Source organism: Dermacentor albipictus, chromosome 6 (assembly GCF_038994185.2).
Source record: "Dermacentor albipictus isolate Rhodes 1998 colony chromosome 6, USDA_Dalb.pri_finalv2, whole genome shotgun sequence".
NCBI classification, from domain to species: Eukaryota; Metazoa; Arthropoda; class Arachnida; order Ixodida; family Ixodidae; genus Dermacentor; species Dermacentor albipictus.
In genome coordinates this window covers 98,260,278-98,281,692 of record NC_091826.1, presented here as the reverse complement: position 1 = coordinate 98,281,692, position 21,415 = coordinate 98,260,278, and the positions used below count along the sequence as shown (strand labels likewise).

The 21,415-nt window shown below is 47.2% G+C and overlaps 1 protein-coding gene across 1 annotated transcript in view; it reads left to right on the top strand.

Annotated features, from left to right (window-relative positions):
* The window catches only part of LOC139047078 (calcium-activated chloride channel regulator 1-like), a 189,937-nt gene that overhangs the window by 82,616 nt on the left and 85,906 nt on the right, over window positions 1-21,415 (top strand). Inside the window, exons 7-8 of the mRNA XM_070521028.1 lie at window positions 1,433-1,547; window positions 14,594-14,821. Of these exons, the coding sequence (XP_070377129.1) occupies window positions 1,433-1,547; window positions 14,594-14,821 (343 nt within the window). The remainder of the gene's footprint in view (window positions 1-1,432; window positions 1,548-14,593; window positions 14,822-21,415) is intronic.

The window sequence follows — 21,415 nt, the reverse complement described above, 5'->3', positions numbered from 1 at the left end:
GTCATTCCCTCGCATTTGGTCAGTCATTTATACCTCGCACCGCGAAAGAATGGAATAATCTTCCATCACACATTGTCACCGAAACAAATGCCTCAAAATTTACAGACGCTCTACGCGGTACCCTGAATACATAATATATCACGTCTGACTCTCTGATTTATAAACATTTCTTTTCTCTTTTTTTAATGCGCCGTTAACCAAAGCTTCCACGACAGTGTCCCATTTTGTACAAATCATTTAGAGTTGCTGTACTGATAACTATCATTATTTTTTGTGTTTGTACGTTGATGCACTGTAATTAATTTTTTCCCAGTTTTGTTTTTCCATTGTAATTACATTTACGCACTGTTCACCTCACCAATGTAACATTTACCCTATGTAATACCCTCCCTAGAGGGCCTTTAGGGTTATTGTGAAATAAATAAAATATGACTAAACAATTATCGGGTTCTACGTTCTCTAAGTATAGATTAGGTCTACAAGCGCTCCTATAGCACAAATATATGTACGTAGTCATTATTTCTTCGCACTCACTTATAACCTAGGGGTCTGCATATAATTTTGTGCCGACATAAATGAGTGCAATATTCGTTATATTTGCGTGTCTGAAGCATGTTTGCGACCACTATCTGTGCATTGCTTCCGAATAAGAAGCCGGCTGCCTCCGTCATGCTGCTACGTTAACTATAGATGTTATGCGGTTGCCCCCTCCATCTGATAAAAGAAATGTAGAGCGAAAATAATATGATTATGTTCAAATATCTGAAATGCGATGCTTTTGTGAAGCAGTGTAATCAAGACAATACAACAGATTAAAATCTGCATGAAGTATTGCACCATCACGATTACAGGGCTTCCTGTGAAGACGGCCAGACGCATAGACCCCCACCACACGACACACGTGATCACGCATTCTACCGTCGCCTGAATCGGCTCCCTTTGCTATGAAGCTTTAGGCTCTGGAGGCTGTGTGCAACCACAAGACTAGCATGTAGGCTGTCGTATCCAGGGGCGGCTTACAGCTTAAAGAGGGCTGATCTTGGAAATAGTGCAATAGTATGCTACACCTCTTTATCGACGAAAAATTAAGTAGATGCGACAAACCTCAAATCTTTGTATTGTAAATCTAGACTAAGCAGATAAAACAAACTCTAATTCTTGGTAATGTAGGCATACAAAGGCTTGCATTATTAAAGGAAATGCGCTCTTGATGATATATATATTTGTTTTAGTGAGGATGTGTTTCTATCATTTTTGTCGCTGCACCATTGCGTAGATAAATAAAAAAAATATTATCTATAAAGGGAGAAACTATACCCGTAGGGCTCTATTCGCCTTGTCTTCACAAGCGTTCGCACGTGGCATACCTTAACAATATCCATACATTTCTTGGGAAGTAAAAATTGTCCCGTGCCTGCCTCCTTTCCTTCAGCCTTCCTCCGCCCAACATGTCCAAGCCCATCGTGGTGCAGTTTGATGAGATTCAGCAGAAACCTGGCACAGGCCTACGGGCTGTCCTTGTCCTTGACATTTCCGGTAGTATGAAGGTAAGTGCCTTTGCTTCCTGCGCTGTTTCTTAATATTAACCTTTCGGAATATTGCGCGAATTTGAAGAATTGCGCTCGGATCTCTAAAATGACATACATCGGTAAACTATTACAAAGCGGTAATTTCACCATACTCCTCCATAAAGAAAGCAACGAAATCCCAATAAAGGCGGCCGTCAGGCAGGGAGAACCGATATCTCCGATCCTATTCAAATCGTGTTTACAGGATGTATTCAGATACCTGGAGTGGGAAGAATCGGGGATAAGAGTTAATAAAAAAAATTGGAGGACGCTTAAGCTTCGCCTTCAAGAGTGGGACGCGACAGCGTTCCCGTCGACCCGCCAAGGGGTATAAGACAATGCGCTACGGCACAGCAATCACTTACGATGCGCCCCGCATCGGACTTAGCGCCCACCTATTACGCGGTGAGCGTCGAGCAACGCAGCGTTCGGCGTGGCAACGAAACGTGCGCCTGAGCGAACGAAACGAACCAAAGAACTCGGTGTCTCGGAGGGGAAACGATCTACGCCAGCCGAACGTCGTGATCGGCACGGGCAGAGAGATAGATAGTAATCTAAACCGGGAGCACGGCGAAGCGTCGTCAGGGGAGAGGGAGACCCGCGACGCGCCTGGCAGCGGTCCAAATGCGCGCGCGGCGCGCCTCCTGTCGGGGCAGCGCCGTACATTGAGAGGAGGGGGTCTTCTGTGTTTGCCGCAAGATGGCTCTGCGTGTGCGGAAAGCGCAGAAGAAATACAGCGGAAACGCACTTCGCAACTCGTGTAATTGTGACTTCTGTACGTTACATGTTCATAATTACCGATATACACCGCAGTATAACTTTCCACGGCTCGTTTCGAAGGCAACACCGCATTCACTAGTGGCGCGTTTGCACCGCTTGGAAGCATCGAACTCGTGGCTGAGTGGTAGCGTCTCCGTCTCACACTCCGGAGACCCGGGTTCGATTCCCTCCGGGCCAATCTTGGAAGTTGCTTTTTATTTATGAAGCGCCTGCCGTGATTTATCGCTCACGGTCAACGCCGCCGACGCCGACGCCGACGACACCGGCTTTTCTGCGACACGAGCTCCTTAACGCTATCGCGTTAAAAATACCGTAGTAACTTGCAATACGCTTATGATATTCCCTTGCTTAGTAACGCCGGGGACCAATTGCAATGCATGCTCGCTGACTTGGAGAGGCAAAGAAGAACGGTAGATTTAAACATTGATCTGCAGAAAGCTAAAGTAATCTTAACAGCCTCGGAAGAAAAAGCAGGTTACGATAGGTAGCGGTGCACTGGAAGTGGTAAGGGAATACATCTACTTAGGGCAGATATTGACCGAGAATCCGGATCATGAAACTGAAATAATCAGAATAAGAATCGGCTGGGGTGTGTTCGGCAGGAATTCTCAGATCAAGAACAGCAGGTTGCGATTTTCCCGCAAGAGAAAAGTGTATAACAGCTGTGTCTTAGGAGTACTGACCAACGGAGCAGAAACCTAGAGGTTCACGAATAAGGTTCAACTTAAATTGAGGACGACGCAACGAGCTATTGGAAAAAAAAATGACGGGTATAACGTTAAGAGATAAGAAAATAGCAGATTGGGTGAGGGAACAAATGCGAGTTAATGACATCTTAAATGGATTCAAGAAAAATAAATGGGCATGGGCAGGAGATGTAATGAGGAGCGAAGCTAACCGATGGTCATGAAGGCTTACTCACTGGATTCTAAAAGAACGGAGGCGTAGCAGCGGGCGGCAAGACGTTAGGCGGGCGGATGAGATTAGGTAGTTTGCAGGGACAACATGGCCACAATTAGCACATGGTCGGGGTAGTTGGGGAAGTATGGGAGAGGCTTTCCCCTGCCGTGGGCGTAGCGAGGCTACTGCTTCTGCCGCTGATGATTATGAATTTCATATCATGCCTTACTCTGCTGATATAAAAGTTCGAATAGCCCAGTTTATTGGGCAATGTTGTTTTCTGGGAATCTGTAAAGCGGAAGATTTATGAAGGTACATACATACATTATTGCAATGGGCCGTGCGTTACCATATTATGCATGCTGTTAGATAACTTTATTTTTCTTTAGCTACCGCATAACGTCTACATAGGCATATCAGCCTTAGTCAACGATCCTAGGAATCGGTAACGGTATGGGCGTGCAGTTTTCCTACTGTGAGCCTCCCACTTAAGACCACTCCGACAAACGCGGTGGGGCGTGGTCCAAGACCATGCCTAGACACCTAATTAATGCAGCGCCCGTATACATAGTTTCGCAACTCTAGGCTAACATTCCGCTCCGACGGAAGAAAGAGAAAGATGTCCATACACTTCAATGTTACATTGCGCTGCCACCAGAAGTTTATGAAACGTTCACAAACCTTCTACAAGCTGAGGGAAAGGTATTAGAGCGCAGCTCGTAGACACCCGTTCCTGCCTTGAACGATGGTGTGCCTCGCCGTCGTTGTACCTCATAACCTAGCGAACGAGCATAGCAAAAGATGAGAGCGAACACTGAGCGCAACGTGAAATAAAAGAGCGGGAGTAGGAATGTCGAGGTGGAGGACATAGTGAAACCACGAGGCGGAAAGTGGAGGAGGAGTGGAGGGGCAACGGCCTTTCATATGCCGAGTTGCCGGCATCCACAGCATCCCCCGCTACGTGGGTGATCTCACCTGCGCTTGGGGGGAGGGGTGCCAGGGTGGCGTGGGGTTGGGAGGCCGACGCTGATCGGCGGCTTCAGCTGCTGAGGTATCAGCATCCGTGGTACAAGCGTGCATGACGGGGATCACTATTCCAGCAAGAGGCTATAGCGAACGGCTACGAGAGAAGTTTGGCGTGAGGCTCCCTTGGGTGTTGTCGCCGCTGTCACTGGTAGCCCAATTTCACGGCTGCGAAGGGCCGCTCCCTTGAATGGTGGAGCGAAGGCGTGAGAAGCATATTGCCGCGCAAGGCGGGCTGCGCGGACGCTATTGCTACGATATGGTGCCAGAGAAACTCTCGTCGTCTGTACGGAAACAAAACGTGCTACTCACAGCGTTCTGGTTCTAATATAAACCATGCACCTATATAACCGTAATGCAAAATATTAACAAGCAAAATGAAAACACGTATTTATTTGCGCTAAAATTTAGTATTAGGGAGTGTCGTATTCGTCGGTGATTTTTTTTAGTATAATATTCTATGGTGCGACAACAAATCCCTTGGGAGGACGCTTAAGCATCGCCTTTAAAGGGGCCTTGTACAACCTCTCGCACTTGCTGAAATAACGAAATCCGCGGGTTGCATACGCTGTTGCGAACATCTGAGCCAAATTTTGTTGCCGCACGCGGTGCGTGGAGCTAGCAAGCGGATAGCGAAGTCGCCTGTCTCTCTAAGGCTCTCTTAAAAGAAGGCCCTGTCCTCACTTTTTTTCTGGACATTTCATGTCCTGATGGGGGGGCTCTATTTTGTCAGGCCCTTAGACGGCTCTTATTGGTAGGTGCGGTCGGTTACATAGCGCAGATGGCGTAGCCGCCGAGTAGTGCCGCCACAGCTCCACGGGCTAAGCGCACTGCGGCTGGCTGAGGACAACCGCGTTTGGCTTAATGGGACCCTAAAATAAAATACTGGGTCGAGGTGGACTCTTTAAATACCTTTCCTGAAGCCTCGCAATGCTTGTTTCGGGCCAAGAAAAACTTTATTTACGAGAAAATTGTATCTGGAGGGTCCAAATACTTTTTTTTCGAAATTCAGACCTCCTGCCACCCAACTGGGGGAGAGGAGACGTTTCGAAATTCAGATCTCCTGCCACCCAACTGGGGGAGTGGAGACGTTGCGTACCCCATCACCGCCCTTTGCTGCCGTCAATGAGAAAAGCGGCGCCCGACCGACGGCGGCACCTAGCCATAACAGAGCGGCTGATTCGCTACTGCAGCTGCTTTTTAAAAGGTCAAGTGGCGTAGACCGTTCGGGCATCCCGCGACATCACATGGAAGTTGAATTCTCTGCTACTTGCTGTTCTTGCGAGTTTCGCGAGCCAGCAAAACGAGCGATGCACTACACGATCAGGACGATACTGAAACGCGAAAATGTGGGTGGCGCATAGTGCAGTGAAATCGAAACCTTTAGACCGCCAACGTCGTTGTCGACGGTAATTTCAATGGGTTCTTTTTTCTAAACATAAAATGGAACTGGTGCAGCAGCATTTTATTTCATCTCATAATACGATACGACGATGGTTCTTGCAGCGATTAGTTGAGTACTAGTGACAGAATTTAACTGATGAGTGCTTTCGTCATCTGGCAAGGACTTGAATGTCCCGGAGGAGTCTCTAATAATCTTGCAGTTGCTTTAATTTCTCTATTATCAAAGCTATCCGCGACAATATTGACACCTTAGAGATTCTTGAGCACTAATATATCACTTTAGCTTGACTTAGTATTTGCCTTTAGTGTCCTATTACGTTTAGCGTGTCGTAGGCCGCAACTTGGAATTCGTGGCGTTTATAATGAAGTTTGACTTGCGCGCCACGGTGACAATTAGAAGTAGGGTGTGAGACCGAGCCAGTTGGTATTCCATATTGACGCAACCAGCGCAAGAGTGGACAGGAGGACATAGTACGACAACGACACGCGCCGACTTCCAATTGGCGTTTATTACAAAAGGCCGTGCATATATAAGCTTTCGCACTTAATCTCAACCAGATACAATCGTGCAAGTCAACATTGCCACTACAAGTCCACAAGAGCGCGTCAAGGCCGAAGGCGGTCCCCTGCGTACAGACCCCAGGTAACCAAATTCTTTACCAGTTAACGCTATGGATGGTTTGCTAACATGGACGTCCTAGCTGTCGTCGGTGGCTTTCGCCATCCGCCGGACATGGAAAAAGGATCTGGAAGATCCTACGCTCTAAAGTGTTGAGGGAAGCACGATTGTGCCGAGAGTTCCTGCACGTTCAGATGGCCCGGGGTCCTGGAAGCCATCAAGCCAAAATGAAGAAGAGGCGCGAATTGAATACTCTCATAGACAACTCAGTGGAATGCACATGGCGGCACTAATTGTTTTTCCTCAGGCGTCGTAATCGGCCGGTTCACAATCAATCTTCCTGACAGGTCCACACAGAAGAAGGCGTCTCCCTACCGGACTTCTTCAGACCGACCCTCGCCCTAGGTCCTAGGTTTGCTGCCCAAATACACAACTCGCCCGAGGAACTCGTCACGTTGGTTCGTGAAGTGCGGAAGCAGGTCGCGGAGGGCGAAGTGGAACTCTGTGTGTCTGAAGGCGCGTACATACTGTGTCAGTATTCTCATCGTGTAGAAAACATTCCTGTTGGACGGGGGACTTCTTACCTAAAAAGTAACAACCAGCGTCTTTTGGCACCAGACAGAGAAGGTGGGTTCAATGTCACACGCCATGCGTCCTTTCTTAGAATAGCGGAAGTTGCTGTGAGGGCACTTTTTAACCTCCGGCCAGATGTTAATCTGAAGCTTGCCAATTCTAGAGCAAAATGTATGTTAACCAAGCTAAATGTAAGCTTACTCGCACAGTCCGTTGAAAAGAAAGGAAACGCAGCCCTGCCAAAGTTTTTCTCAGCAAAAACGCACAAAAGCTGTACGACGGTTCGCGTTATTGTCTCCGAAAGGGGAACGCGGCAAACGTCGATATCTGTTTCCTCCAGCTTCACCTCAAAGTGCTACTAATTAATGACCCATTTTTGGTTGATATTTCATCGCAGATCATTCAGCATGTTAAGGAGAATAATGATGATCCGTATAAGTGTTTCGCTATCGATATTAAAGATTTGTACTATTCGATTCCACATCGCGCGGTTACCGGCGTTGTTGAAGAAGCCATTTTTTTTTATTTGGAGCTTTGGCGTTCAAGAATTAGTCTGGAATCACAGTCAATGGTTTTCTGGATGTTATAACAATTTACGTTAACTCCACCTTCGCAGATTGGAACGGAAACGTTTATCTGCAAAAAAGCGGCGTTTCTATCGATTCAGGCATTGCCCCTATTCTGAGTGTTCTGTTTCTGGTGCAGTCAGATAGGAAAATTTAAGCTCTTTGCGGTACAGTACACATTGTAAATTGTTTTCGGTTCGTTGATGATTACCTTATCATGTTGAAATGCAAAGATGTCGGTTTTGATCCTTCCCTCCTGCAGACACTGGCGCTGTTTAGCGATTGCCTGGAATCGCTGGCTCTCACTCACGAACGTCTGAGAATAGTGCCTTAGGGTTTATAGATTTGAGCTTGTCCTTTTCAGGCGGACATTTCTGCTGGAAATATGAGCCCTGCGCTAAAAAACCCCTGCTGCCTTTTGCACGAGCCCGTTGTATATTGGTCAAACTCGGCATGGTCCTGGCTTCCTTGAGAAACGATTTTCTGAAATCCTGTTACTACTCAGTTCAAGAGAGCTTCAGCTCGCAGGCAGCTCGTTTTAAGGCTATTGGCTATCCTAGCTGCCTTAGTGTTTCCGTTTCAGAGACGCTGCGTAAGAACTTGCAATCTTGTGAAACTCTTCCGATCAACGTGATACCGGTTGTAGGAATCTAGCGGTTATCCCATATATTCACGCTATCTCGCATAAACTATAGAAGATAGGCCACAGGCCACAGGCCGCAGGCAGGGAGTTTCCGTCATTTTTCTGCGCCTTACAAGCTATCTCATTTATGCGCGAGAACGCACCCCTTCAGCAGACAATCAAAATCATGCAACAATGCGCACAGAAAGGGCTTCGCCGATTGCAAAAGAGGAGTAGTGTATATCATACCACTTTCCTGCGGGCAGCGCGACGCGCGACAGACGGGAAGGTGCCCAAATTTGATGTTGCAGGAGCAGAATCATAAAATCCAAAAAGGGAGAGAGGGTTTCCTCGGAATATATTGTTCCCAATGTAAATGCCGTAAAACGGAAATACTGGCTAAAATTCGCATGGAAACACAAGACTCATCATTGAGGCAGCGGCTATCGCAGAAGGTAACTGTGTTAGGAAACCCCCCATAAGGCTAACTTCTAACGAATTTGCTTACCTGGGCTCTGTACGCGGGATGCCGCCTCACGCCTAGGTGCGCTCTCATTGATTTGTGGTCACCATGCTGACTTGCGCGATTGTATCTGATTGCGATTAAGTGGGAAAGCTTACATATGCATGCCTTTTGTAATAAACGTTAGTTGCAAGTCAGTGCTTGACCTTGTCACCGTACTATTGTCGCGTGTCCACACTTGCGCTGGTCCCATCGACAATTAGAGGGCGGAGTGTTGTGGGCATGCCTCAGTGCTAGGCACTGAAGATGGAAAGGGAGCATAGCTGCAACAGCCTCTGTCAATATCTAGGATTATGCTTAACGCATTGAAGTACATATTTAACATATTGAAGTACATTTCACTTCAAATGCATTTATACACTTCCATTAAAAGTGATTCGTGGCCTGTCTAAGAGCGGAACGCGTTTGCGTCTCAAGATACTTGACCGCTTCTGGCGCTTCCCGGCAGCTGCAGCTTATGTGCCCGTAATGTTTGCCGAGGAACGCTTTCAGCGAACTACATGCACGGAGGAGAAATTTGTGGTGGAAACGCGGCCTATTGTGTGGGCCGCGATGCGGCGTCGACTAGCGCCATCTGTAGGGGCTGCAAGGAACGGCGGCGCCATCCCAGGTGTGTGCGCCGTCTGATGCACCCAAATCCCGGAGGCCGTGACCGCGCTATGAATGGTAGAAACGCCAGAAACGGGATTTGTGTTTGAGTTTCCGTGTAACAATATTACGTTTTCTCGTAAACTAAAATTACAATCCAACGCTATCCTGTCTGTAGGTTGCATTTTGATTGTACTTTACAATTTTCCGGCACATGTTACTTTGAGGATTTCAATTAGTTCAGCAACGTCTCTGTGCCACTGCCTGCGCGGATATGCTTCGGAATGATTTTTCACCAAGCGACATCCGACCCGTCCGACGCTGGCATCAGACTTTTCGTGACACGGTGCCCATATAAGTGCTCCTAAAAAGAAGACGCCCGAATACATTACCTACCCGACCATGCGTTTCGTTTCGTGATCCAAAATACCTACCAGTATAGCTGTGCAGTCTGCGCCATTATTACTTTCGCTCTTACACCATAGAATAGAGCCACTTTTGGTGTGGTTGCAGATTATGTCGGAAAGCAGGACTTGGTACCAATTTTGAATGAAAACGCCAGCGTAAGCACCTGAACGATAGTGTAAAGTTGCTACCTGTTGTCAGCATTATTGAAATGCGAGCTATGTTTAAGAGACCACCACACTATTTTCGATGTGCGCTTGGTAGCATGGAATGCGTCATTTATCTTCTGGGTAAAAGTGAAGGGTTGGCGGTAAGTTTAATGATTAGACATGACAAGGCAGAATACTTTGTATTGACGGATTCTTACGTCGGAGAGCTTCGATTTTTTCGCGCAAGCGTATTGAACTCGCCAGTGAAATCGGTAACGCGATGCTTGAAAAAGCGAGCGCCGGAAGAGGAAAGCACCTGGCGGTTGAGAAAAGTCAGGCGGGAAGGAGAAAAGACAAGCGTAGCGTAGTAGGAGGGTAGGTGGAGGCACGCTGGGTTTACCTCCGCTGGCAGCTACTACGGATGCTGTGTACTGTATGCGCCAGTGAACGCACACGATCTTCTCGCGCGTGAAAGGGAGGAAGGCAGGGAGGAAGCGCAGAATCTTCTGCCCGACGAAATAGGGGGGAGAAAGGCGTTCTACACCAGCGGGTGCTGCGCATTGCGCGGCCGCGCCAGCCCTATCTTGGAAGTTATCTGTGATGCGGGCCGTCTAGCGGCTATTCCGATCGGCCTCCAGGGGTACTGACCTGCGAACTTTTCCCAACCCACTGCAGCTGTTTCGATCGTCCTCGCCGGGGTAGCGATCTTCGAGCCCTTCCTGGCCCGCTGCGACAAGTAGCTTTTGAGAGCCAACGAAGCGCCTCCTTCGGAGAACTGGCGACGCCTGCAAAGTTAACCGACCATGCACCTCCTTCGGAGAGTCGGTGATGGCAAGAAGGCTACCCACGTTCGACGGACCTAGTATTGTTACTTGATTCGCTGTCGCCTTCATGGTCTACTTGGAGCAAGAGGACTCCTGGAAAAGGTTGTCTTGCGGTGCGTTTGGACGGGCCGCATAACTGGTCACAGTATGCTCATAGTCGCGCCGGCTACCTAAGTTGTCCGCTCTGCAATCAACAATTGCCGCCTGGGGTCAAGCATGACCACTGTGTACGAGGACCCGCTAAACTCGGTGTGTTCTGTGAATCTAAAGTGCGGATATATGTGTGTAAGCCCTCACCCTCAAAGACGGTTCGACTGCGCCTTCCACGACAACTTTGGACGGTCTGATTGGACGGACGTTGAACGGCAGTTTTCCTCCCCTAGAGAGTTAGGGAGGACCGAGGGTTTTTAAGCAGCAGTTTTCTTGCTGTGTGCTTCGTGCTTGGTGCTTCGTATTTCGTGCTTCATTTGGGAGTCACGCTAGACTGTTGAAATGTATCGCCGGTCGTAATGTAAATATTGCAAATAAATCCCGTACTCCAAGTTCTCGATGAGACGAAGTTCCTCCCTTCAACAACGTCGAAACCTTACAACTGACTGACAGCAGTGGTATTGTCATCCAACTCTTAGAGGGCATAGCCGCAGCAAGGGTGGATAGCTTTGTGTGCGCTATACCACCCATACGATTGTGTGTGACACGCGCTTTCTAAGTAGAACATCACCAACTTTTTCTGTTCGTGTTTCAGTGCTTTGTAGTGGTACATGACACACGTGCTCACAGCATTCCTGCTGCGCCGGAAGCGGATGTAGTGTAGCGGATGTAAGCGGATGTACTACTATCCCGCAGTACTGGAGTGGTATGTTGTCGAACGAGCCTATACTCACGACCCGATGGAACCAGCACCAGCGTATCCGGGAGACTAGTGACGCAAGCTTAGGTCGCTTGCCTCACAATGTTCTAGCAACTAAAATGAGAATGAGACTTGAAGGGGTCAGGGATCTCTAAGCAACGATATAGTCGCTACCTATGTATTGCTACGTCTGGTCAATCTACGTATGCATTGTTTTTCATGGATGATTGACTTCACATATATAGAGAGGGAGGAATTTGAGCAGACGCCATAAACTTCCTATTGGTTAACATTTCCTTCTTCGCGGTTGCGAAACCTATCAATCAGCAGGACTTCACTGAGTGGCTCTTCGTACACCTTATCGGTGCACCGCTATCGACTGCCAAAACACGCTGATGTTCATCTGCCTGCTCTGTCATTCGAATACTGTATCACATGCAGCTAACGCTTTCGTTGTGCACCACTATATTCGCAATTCGCGTTTTCACGTCACGCCATAACATCATAACACTGACCAAAATTCATTTTCATACACTTGAAGTAGGAGATCTTAAGCGAGTGGACATCTCCGGACGCTGCACTGTCAGCGTCTGGGGAGCCTTATTAGAGGGTGCATTCAAACAGGCGAGGAGACAAAATAGGCAAGACAGAAGCCACGTCCATATGACAGTGTCGGTGGCTCGTTTTCTGGAGCAAAGAAGCATTATGGCGTTAGAGTGACCACCGCAAGCGGGCCTAGATGAATATAATGGAAAATGCCTGGGGAGCCATAAACCATCAGTGTCTCGTAAACCGCTTCAGAGAGCCTCTGTCCATTACCTGTGGGTGGCCATTGAGGCCGAGCAAAATCGTCTGGCGCGTACTGACCTCGCCTTCCGCCTGTTCCCACAGCTTTTACCGCCGGAAGGTGGCTGTCGTGGCTGCTCGAGCAGACATGACGAAGTCCTAGTATAACAGAAGGCCAAAGCCAAGTGGACAGATCTAGCGTGCGTAAAGCCACGAGTGAGGGAAACCTTCATACAGCGAAGCTCTATAGAGTTACCCTCTTGCAGTGGTCGATGTCCGTCCGTTTACACGTCGCGTCGACCTATTAGTCCACAGTTTCTCGCGAATGGTGTGTAGCTCAGTGGAATTTCCGCATCTTGGAAAAACATTCATAGTGAAATTGGTTGCTAGGACATCTCTGTCGCTACGCCGAGTTTCCTTTAGTTGTCATAATTATAAGTTCAGAGTGAAGTTGTAAACGTTACAGAATTCCCGTCTGCTGTCAATGGCCATCTACAGAGGAAGCATGGTTACAGAAGACGGCTGTAACTCTTGTTTATACAAAACAATCTGGAAACAAATGATACAACTTTGATCGGCTCACACGACTCTAAAAACATGCAGAGTTCCATTTACTTTTCTTAATTATGTGGGCCCTAAGGATAAATGGGCTTCTCCGGGATGGAAACGGACAGCCCCGATTTGTAAGCTAGAACCAGACGTAGTCCTTCCGAATTTCATTCCGGTAATTAACAAGCAAGTATGCTCAATCGCAAATTACAAAGAAACATTTTTACTTTCGTGCATTCCTTTCGCCACGTCCCGGAAAACACAGTTTTTAACGGCCAGTTTAACGGCCACCTGCGTCACCACCAGTGCGCGTTGCGTGTTGCGGTTAGGTCAAATTCGCCTAGGTGACCTTTTCGACAGTGTCGACATAGCTCTGGCATGGACCGGATGGGTGTTGAGCGTAATAAATATATCTACATAGATACGTCGATTGAGGTAAAATACTACGGCCTCCCTGCTCGACCTTCTTCAGAGAGTGCAAAAGCTGATGAATTATTTTCTGCTGCCATTCACCTCCTTCCTTTATTGAGCGCGCAGTATCCGTCAAGCACCTTGGCCCTACTTTCATATCATGAGCCGTGCTAGCACAACGCAAAATAATAGTCAAAGAAGTGCTGCGAAACGCGTGCGCTGTCAGTTTCCGTAACCACGTTAGCACGCTGCAGAAACCACGTCTTGCAGTGCTCTGGGAGGCGCCACCGCGAAACACAAACTGAACGACTTTCGGCCGAAACAGATTACGTGCGTAACGAACTCTCTCGCCCTCAGTGTATACCACAATGCACCAGCTCGCCTTCATGAGACCTCGCCAGAGGCACGACAAGGGCCGTAGCCACGCAATCCGGGTATCGCTTTCCTTTGCTCAGCACTGTATGAGGGGTCATTACTCAACCGTGCATTCCTTTAACATCAACGGCCTATCGTTAGGGCACATCAGTGAAACCAGAGACAGATGTACCAAAAAGGCACAACTTTGTGGACCGCAACTTGCGCGGAACACTCTGCAGATCACATGCACGCATAATCGAGTGCGCGGCGCGCCGTCTAGCTCTCTCTCTCTCTCTTCCACGCGCACAAAGACATACATACGTGCGTACACGCGTACGCCATGACCTTAGAAAGATAACGGTAGAAGTAATGCAATGCGAAAGTGAGCATCCCCAGTTGGCTGAGCGAGGTAAAAGTCCCCAAGCGCCCACCTTGCCATCCGTTTTCGCGTTTCCTGGGCAGAGAGAACATCCCGGGAGCAGCCAGTCCAAAATTAGACTGGCTGGTTCTGGCAGCCCGCGGCTTGCAGAACCGTCCAACACGAATAAAACGAACGCGAGGCGGAAGGACGTCGCGCGGTGGAAGGAGCAACCTGAAAACGACGAAGGTACTGTGGTTGGTTCTGGCAGACCGCGGCTATCTAGAAGTGGAAATTCAAAGAGGCCCACAGTTGAGCACTGTGTTCTTGCTGCAGAAAAGCAATCTTAGAAAATATTTCAATTTTTCAAACACAACATATATATAGTAAACAGGAAATATTTAACTTGGGCCTGAATAAAGTCTGCCTTATCATTTCTATTCACCTTCTCACATCAATATGTACTGTGTTGATACAGATTAGTCCGATTTCTTTTTTTCGTTGCGTTTCTACTACCACTGCTTTTCAAAGCTGTTTTTGAAGCCTCCTCTTCAGAATTACCCAAAACCAAGATTCGCTCGTTGAGCCACAGCATTTGTTTGCGCTTTCTTATATCTTTTTAGAACTTGCCAATGCAATAAAAACAGCCAAGAGGACCCACTACTTAAATTTTTCCTGCCTTTCTAGAGCACCTCATCTTTTTGATAATTTCTGCAAGTCATGTCTTCTATATTTCAGGCGCATAGGAGACTAGAAACACTAAAAGAGGCACTTGATGGCTTCCTCCTGCGTTTGCTCGACGACTTCGTACAGCTCGCCATCGTCGCATTCAGCACCACCGCAAAGGTGCAGCACCGCATGATGACAGTCAATCACCAAACCTTAAAAGGCTTTCGGGAAGCTATGAAGAAGTTGTCGCCGGATGGCAAGACCTGCATTGGATGTGGTCTTCAGCGCGCTCTTGAGGTACGTATTTTTGCTTACTTGCACAACAATAATAAAAAAGAATGGAGATGTCCAGTTTAAACACCATTTTTTTAGTTCAGCTTTACAGAAATGTACATCGCTGGTGCGTCCAACGACAACTCCTAATATATAGTTTTTTGGGCGCTTTCATTCCAATTACTAAAGAAGAAAGCGCGTGATTCTTCTACGCAGCGCATATGGTAGCTCGCCTGACGCAATAGTCCTCTCAAAGGAATCGTCATTTGATGTCTTTGGCTTTACTCATGGTTATTCCAAATGTTGTTTTCTGAAACGCAGCCTACAACAGGCACAGTTTCGTTAGATTCCTTTAGCTAACTAGCACCTATTTACTTTTATTTAGGTAATATTATTCCGTGCCGATACCAAGCAGTAGAATCCCTTGCTCAGTTTGTAGGCCATATGCCACGACGTACAGCCCCGTTTTGGTTTGAGCCCGTGTTGTGCGTGTGTTGCAATTCTAAAGCCTTGCGTTGCAAAATAGGAAACAATAGCTTTTTGCAACGTTTCGGAGGATGTTAACTTCAGATTTCATTATTCTACTGTTACGTTTTGTAGGGCGCAGTACAAGCTGTTAGTAATCACTCCTTCCTTCCCTTCAAGTTGTTTACGCAATCATTATGCTACGACAACCCATCACCCTTGCCAGCTCACATGGTAGAGGAATGATTTATGTCACCAAGTCACCGTAGTAGGATTCTTTCTTACGACGCAGCGATTTTTTAATTTATTTATTCTTTATTTTCAATACTACCAGTCTCGTTTCGAGGCCATAGAAGGCGGGCATATGACTCCATGATGTTTCCTTTATGCAATGAACATTGAAGCACGTACATACTGCTGCAACGTCGAAAACAGGTGTCGAAGAGCAGTGTTCAGGAGGCACAGCGGCTGGCGACTTTTTAATACAAAGCGCAACAGAGATTTCTTCTTCTTCATTGCGCCTTGACAAAAAACGCTCATGCATACTCGCGTGGACCTCCTCTTTAACGGATAACAGGTGCCGCATTTCCGTAGCGCCGTAGGAAGCATCGAACCAATGTGCAATTTAAGGGGGACAACGGTACAGTGGGACAGAGCACAACAGGACAGAACCCCACATTCTAAAAAAAAAGAAACACAAGAAAAAAAAGTCAGTTCTCCAGCCACGGCTTCATACGTACAACATGCAGCACTTCGGGTAAGTGCTTGCGGCGAGTGGAGCTATTGTCACTGTCGGGGACAACCTCGTAATTCACGCCGCTCAGGCGGCGTATCGCTAGGCAATGCCCAAAGTACCGTCTTAGGACCTGAAGGAGTCCACAGCCACGCATGAGTATCCAAAGTCATACTTTGTTGCCGGGAGCGTAGAAAACTTGCCTTTTTCGAAGATAATATCGTTTGGCATCTTGGTCTTGCTAAATGCAGACACGTACGCGGGCAAGCTGCCTGCCTTCTTAGGCGCGCAGAGAGACTTCAACGTCGGTAGGTATATCTTCAAGATTATGCGGCAGCATGGCATCCAGCATTGTCGTGGCTTCCCGTCCGTGGACCAAGCTAAATGTTGACATTCCAGTAGTTACTTGTCGAGCGGTATTGTAGGCGAACGTTACGCAAGGCAAAATCTGAACCAGTTCTATGTTCTACGTCGACATTCATGCATAGCGTGTCTGCGAGGGTCTTATTAAGATGCTCGGTTAGTCCGTTCATCCAGGTATGATATGTTGTTGTTTTCCGGTGGCTTGCACCACTGAGTCTGAGAAGCGAGTGAAGAAGATCGGCAGTGAAGGTAGTTCCCCTGTATGTGATGACTAATTTTGGGGCGCCGTGACTAAGGAGGACCTCGACCGGATGTAAGAGGCCAGCGGGCTGGCCGGGAGGTCTTTTGCGTCTTTGGCAGTCCGCGCATGTTTATGCAGGGTATTTTACAGCAACGGGCAGCTTCGTCCAGTAGTACTTCCGTCCGAGTCGGGACCATGTTCTCGTGTAGCCTAGATGACTTGCTGTGGTTTCATCGTGGCATGCTTTTCGCATCTCTTTCTGAAGTGACGCGGGTACGACAAGCAGCTACGTGCTGCCACTGGCAGAAAAGGTATTTCTTCAGAGAACATCGTTCCGGAGAGAAAACGACGGCAGTACCTTGGCATAGAGTCGCGGAACATCTTTAGCTAGGTCTTTTAGGAATTCATGAGAGGGAGCAGCTCTGGGTCGTGGCGCTGCTCCTCTGAAATGGTGACGGCATCGACGAGGCCCAAAAATGCAGCGTCCACGTCCGCGTCAGCGGTAGCTGCGGATGCACCGAATAGGCAGTGGGTATCGGCGTGCCTCTTTCCTGATTTGTAAATTAAGGTGATGTCGAATTCCTGGATCCTACGGCTCCAGTGCTTCAGACGGCCAGATGGGTCTTTCAAGTTAGCTAACAAAGAAAGTGATGATCACTGACAAGCTTGAATGAACGGCTGTACAAGCACGGGCAACATTTGATAACCGCCCACACCACGGCGAGGCATTCCTTTCGGCAGTTGAGTAGTTTTCCTCCGTATGAGAGGGAGTTCGGCTAGCGCGGGTGATTACTTGTTCGGAGCTGTCTTGCCACTGCACCAGTACGGCACACAGACCAACGCTGTCTGCATCAAAGTGAAGTGCTGTAGAGGCACCCTAAGAACAGGAGGCGTTGCAGGCGTTGGCGTAGTTCGCAAAATCCTACTTGCTCCTAGACCCCCCCCCCCCCCCCCAGAAATGGAACATAGTCGCGTGTTCGCAATAAATTAGCGTCTATAATAGGCGCACAATAAATAAAGCGTCTATAATAGGCGCACAACCCCAAGAAGCGCCGCACTGCTTTCTTGTTGAATGGTGTGGCGAACTTTGCCGCAGGGTCTGTGTTGTGTGAATCAGGTCGCACACCCTCTAGGCTGTGCAGACGTGGCCGAGGAGGCGCGATTCATTGAAACCAAAATGACATTTCTCGTGTTTTAACGACCGGCCAGCCGAGCGTATGGCTTGGCGAACAGTAACTAACTGCCTTAGGGGTTCCTCAAATGAAGCTGTGAAGAATGCTATGACGTCGTCTAGATAGGCGAAGCTTGTTCGCCGCTTCAGGCCTTACAGCACGGTGTCCATTAGACGTTGAAAACGCGTTGGCGCTCAGCACAAACCGAAAGGAAGGGCCTTAAGTTTGCAAAGACCGTCGGGGGTAACGAAGGCAGTTTTCTCATTATCTCTCTCATCGACCTCGATCTGCGAAGAACCGATTTGCTGGTCCATTGATGAAAAATAACCTGCACGCGGCAGCCTGTCGAGCGAATCGTCGATGCGTCGCAGCGGGCAGACGTCTTTCGTCGTGACCTAGTTTCATTTGCGGTAATCGCTGCAGAATCGCAAACCGCATCTTTCTTCTTGACTAAGACCACGGGTGGCACCCAGGGACTTCATCAGTGTTACTATTCGTCAGCGTCATGTCGTCCTCACGGGGAGTTGGGGGGGGGGGGGCTAATATATGTCGTGGGGAGCGTGTGTGTGTGTGTATATATATATATATATATATATATATATATATACAATATGGTGTTGCTGTCTATTTACTGTAAATGAACTATGCAAGTTACCATCTTGGGTACACTGTACGCACGTTAGAAGACAGTTTAACAGTGCTATAAAAACGAACGCGCACAACCCGAAGAAAGTACCTTTGACGTAGATTATGTTAGAAATAGTTGCGAGAAAATTGGGTGAATGTTTTTTAGCATTTATAGCATCTTCTAAGAACTACTGAAAACCGGTTGCGATACTACGCAAGTTATTAATGCAGCTAGATTGTTCAACTCGCACACAACATGTCGGGAGAAGGAACATTGAAATGTATTGTTATTGCAAAAAAGTAATTTAGTGTACTATATGCAAGTCCATGACGAGCCATGCGGGATGTATAAAAGGAAACCCACCGTGAGGGGCCTGTTTTTATTCCGTTGTGTTGGTGTAGGAATTTTCGGCAAGCTCATTTTGCTCGAAGCCCTAACGTTTATGGTGACGATTAGAAGTGTGTATACTCGAGCACCCTCACTAAGACTACGAGTGCCGTAAAATATACAAAACCTAAATTTAAAATTAGATGTCGACACTTATGTTTGATGAAAGCGATTACCTGACGTGCTAAAAATTAGAGAGGGAAGGGAGAATATTGTCCTCATGGGTTGCCAGAATAGTGCGTCGTTTAAAGAGGTAAACTTGTGGATGACTTCCAACCTTCCTTTGTAGGTTTCTTAAAAATAAAGAATTAAAAATCTTATAAAAGACGGCTCAATGTCGACAAGCATCATTATCAGGAAGGGTATACAAATTATACGAAATGCTTGTTGCACGAAAGGAAGTAAGGTTTTATGAAATAGCATTGTATCCAATGTTAGAAGTTAGGAAGTCAACCCTAATAAAAGCAGTTTGCTCAGAAGTGCCGAAGACACGCATGCGGACGTGGTCTGCAGTACCTTTGCAGTTTCGTAATCACGGCATCGGTGTCAAAAAAAGGGGACAAGGATCTGAAACTGGCAACGCCTACATACATTAGGCCCAAATGTCGTGGATTGCCGACGAGGATCCTTAGTAAATGAAAAGCCCGTTGTACGAGCTCCATGAAACGCTGCTGTATTCAACATGTATCATATACCAGCGCCACCGATGAGTGCAGTGACGGCTGCATGTGTGTGTCTCGCGCTTATATTCAGCAGCTTACAGCAGGTCAGTGCGGTGTGCACCATACGACAACTGAGATGCGCATCGAAATATTTCGGAAGTATGCTACGGTCTTACGTGTCAAAGGAGCGACTGAGGCTGGTGACCAATTCCGCTATTTTTTCAGAGACTGGACCTGGCCATGTGCCCTCTTCAGGAGTTGCATTTGATTTAACGTAAGAAATACTGTTGCCTTAGCACTGGATTTAACGCACTGTACATGCTTCGTATAAATCTCTATAGAACTCCTCAGCCACTTGAACTATCTCATCCATATTACTAATGATAGTGCCGGCTTTGTCTCTTAAAGCATACATTTGATTCTTGCCTATTCATAAATTCTTCTTCACTGCTTTTAGGCTTCCTCCGTTCCTGAGAGCATGTTCAATTCTATCCATATTATACGTCCTTCTGTCAGCTGTCTTACGCTTCTTGATTAACTTGGAAAGTTCTACCAGTTCCATTCCAGCTGTAGGGTTAGACATCGGCATTTCTTGTTCAGATGTTTTGTACCAGTGGCACCAACGACGATAAGGGAAAAGAGAATCGTCTAGAGGAATTTGACATCCCACAAGTGACGCCAGCAGATGTAAAGAGCGCCTTGGGAGCTATGCAAAGGGGGAAAGCAACTGGGGAGGATCAGGTAACAGAAGGTCTCTTGAAGGATGGTACGTAGATTGTTCTAGAAAAACTGGCCACCCTGTATACCCAATGCCTCATGACCACGAGCGCACCAGAATCTTTGAAGAACACCAAGGTAATCTTAATTCATAATGAAGGGGACGCCAAACACTTGAAAAATTGTAGAACGATCAGCTTACTGTACATTGCCTACAAAGTATTTACTAAGGTAATCGCAAATAGAATCAGGAACACATTAGACTTGTGTCAACCAAAGGACCAAGCAGGATTTCGTAAAGCCTACTCAACAATAGACCCTATTTACACTATCAATCAGGTGATAGAGAAATGTGCGGAAAATAACCAACCATTATTAATAGTTTTCATTGATTACGTGAAAGCGTTTGATTCAGTCGAAACCCATGGCAGCCATGGCAGCCATGGAGGCAGTGCGGAATCAAAGTGTAGACGAGACATATGTAAAAATACTGAAAGATATCTATAGCGGCTCCACAGCCACCGTAGTCCTCCATAAAGAAAGCAACAAAATCCAAATAATTAAAGGAATCAAGTAGGGAGACAGGATCTGTCCAATGCTATTCAGAGCACATTTACAGGAGGTATACAGAGAGCTGGATTGGGAAGAAGTGCGGATAAGAGTTAACAGAGAATACCTTATTAACTTGAGATTCACTGATGATATTGCTTTGCTTAGTACCTCAGGGGACCTATTGCAATGCATGCTCATTGACCTGGAGACGCAAAGCAGAGGGGTGGGTCTAAAAATTATTCTGCAGGAAACTAAAGTAATCTTTAGCAGTCTCGGAAGAAAAAAGCAGGTTATGATAGGTAGCGATGCACTGAAAGTGGTAAGCGAATACATCTGCTTAGGGCAGGTAGTGACCGAGGATCCGCATCATGAAACTGATATAATCAGAAGAATAAGAATCGGCTGGGGTGGTTCTGGCAGGAATTCTCAGATAATGAACAGCAGGTTGCCATTATCCCTCAAGAGAAAAGTGTACAACAGCTGTGTCTTACCAGTACTCACTTACGGGGCAGAAACCTAAGAGGTGAACGAAAAGGCTTCTACTTAAATTGAGGACGACGCCACGAGCTATGGAAAGAAGAATGATGGATGCAACGTTAAGGGATAAGAAATGAGCAGATTGGATGATGGAACAAACTCGAGGTATGACATCAAGAAATATAAATGGACATGGGCAGGAGATGTAATGAGGAGGGCAA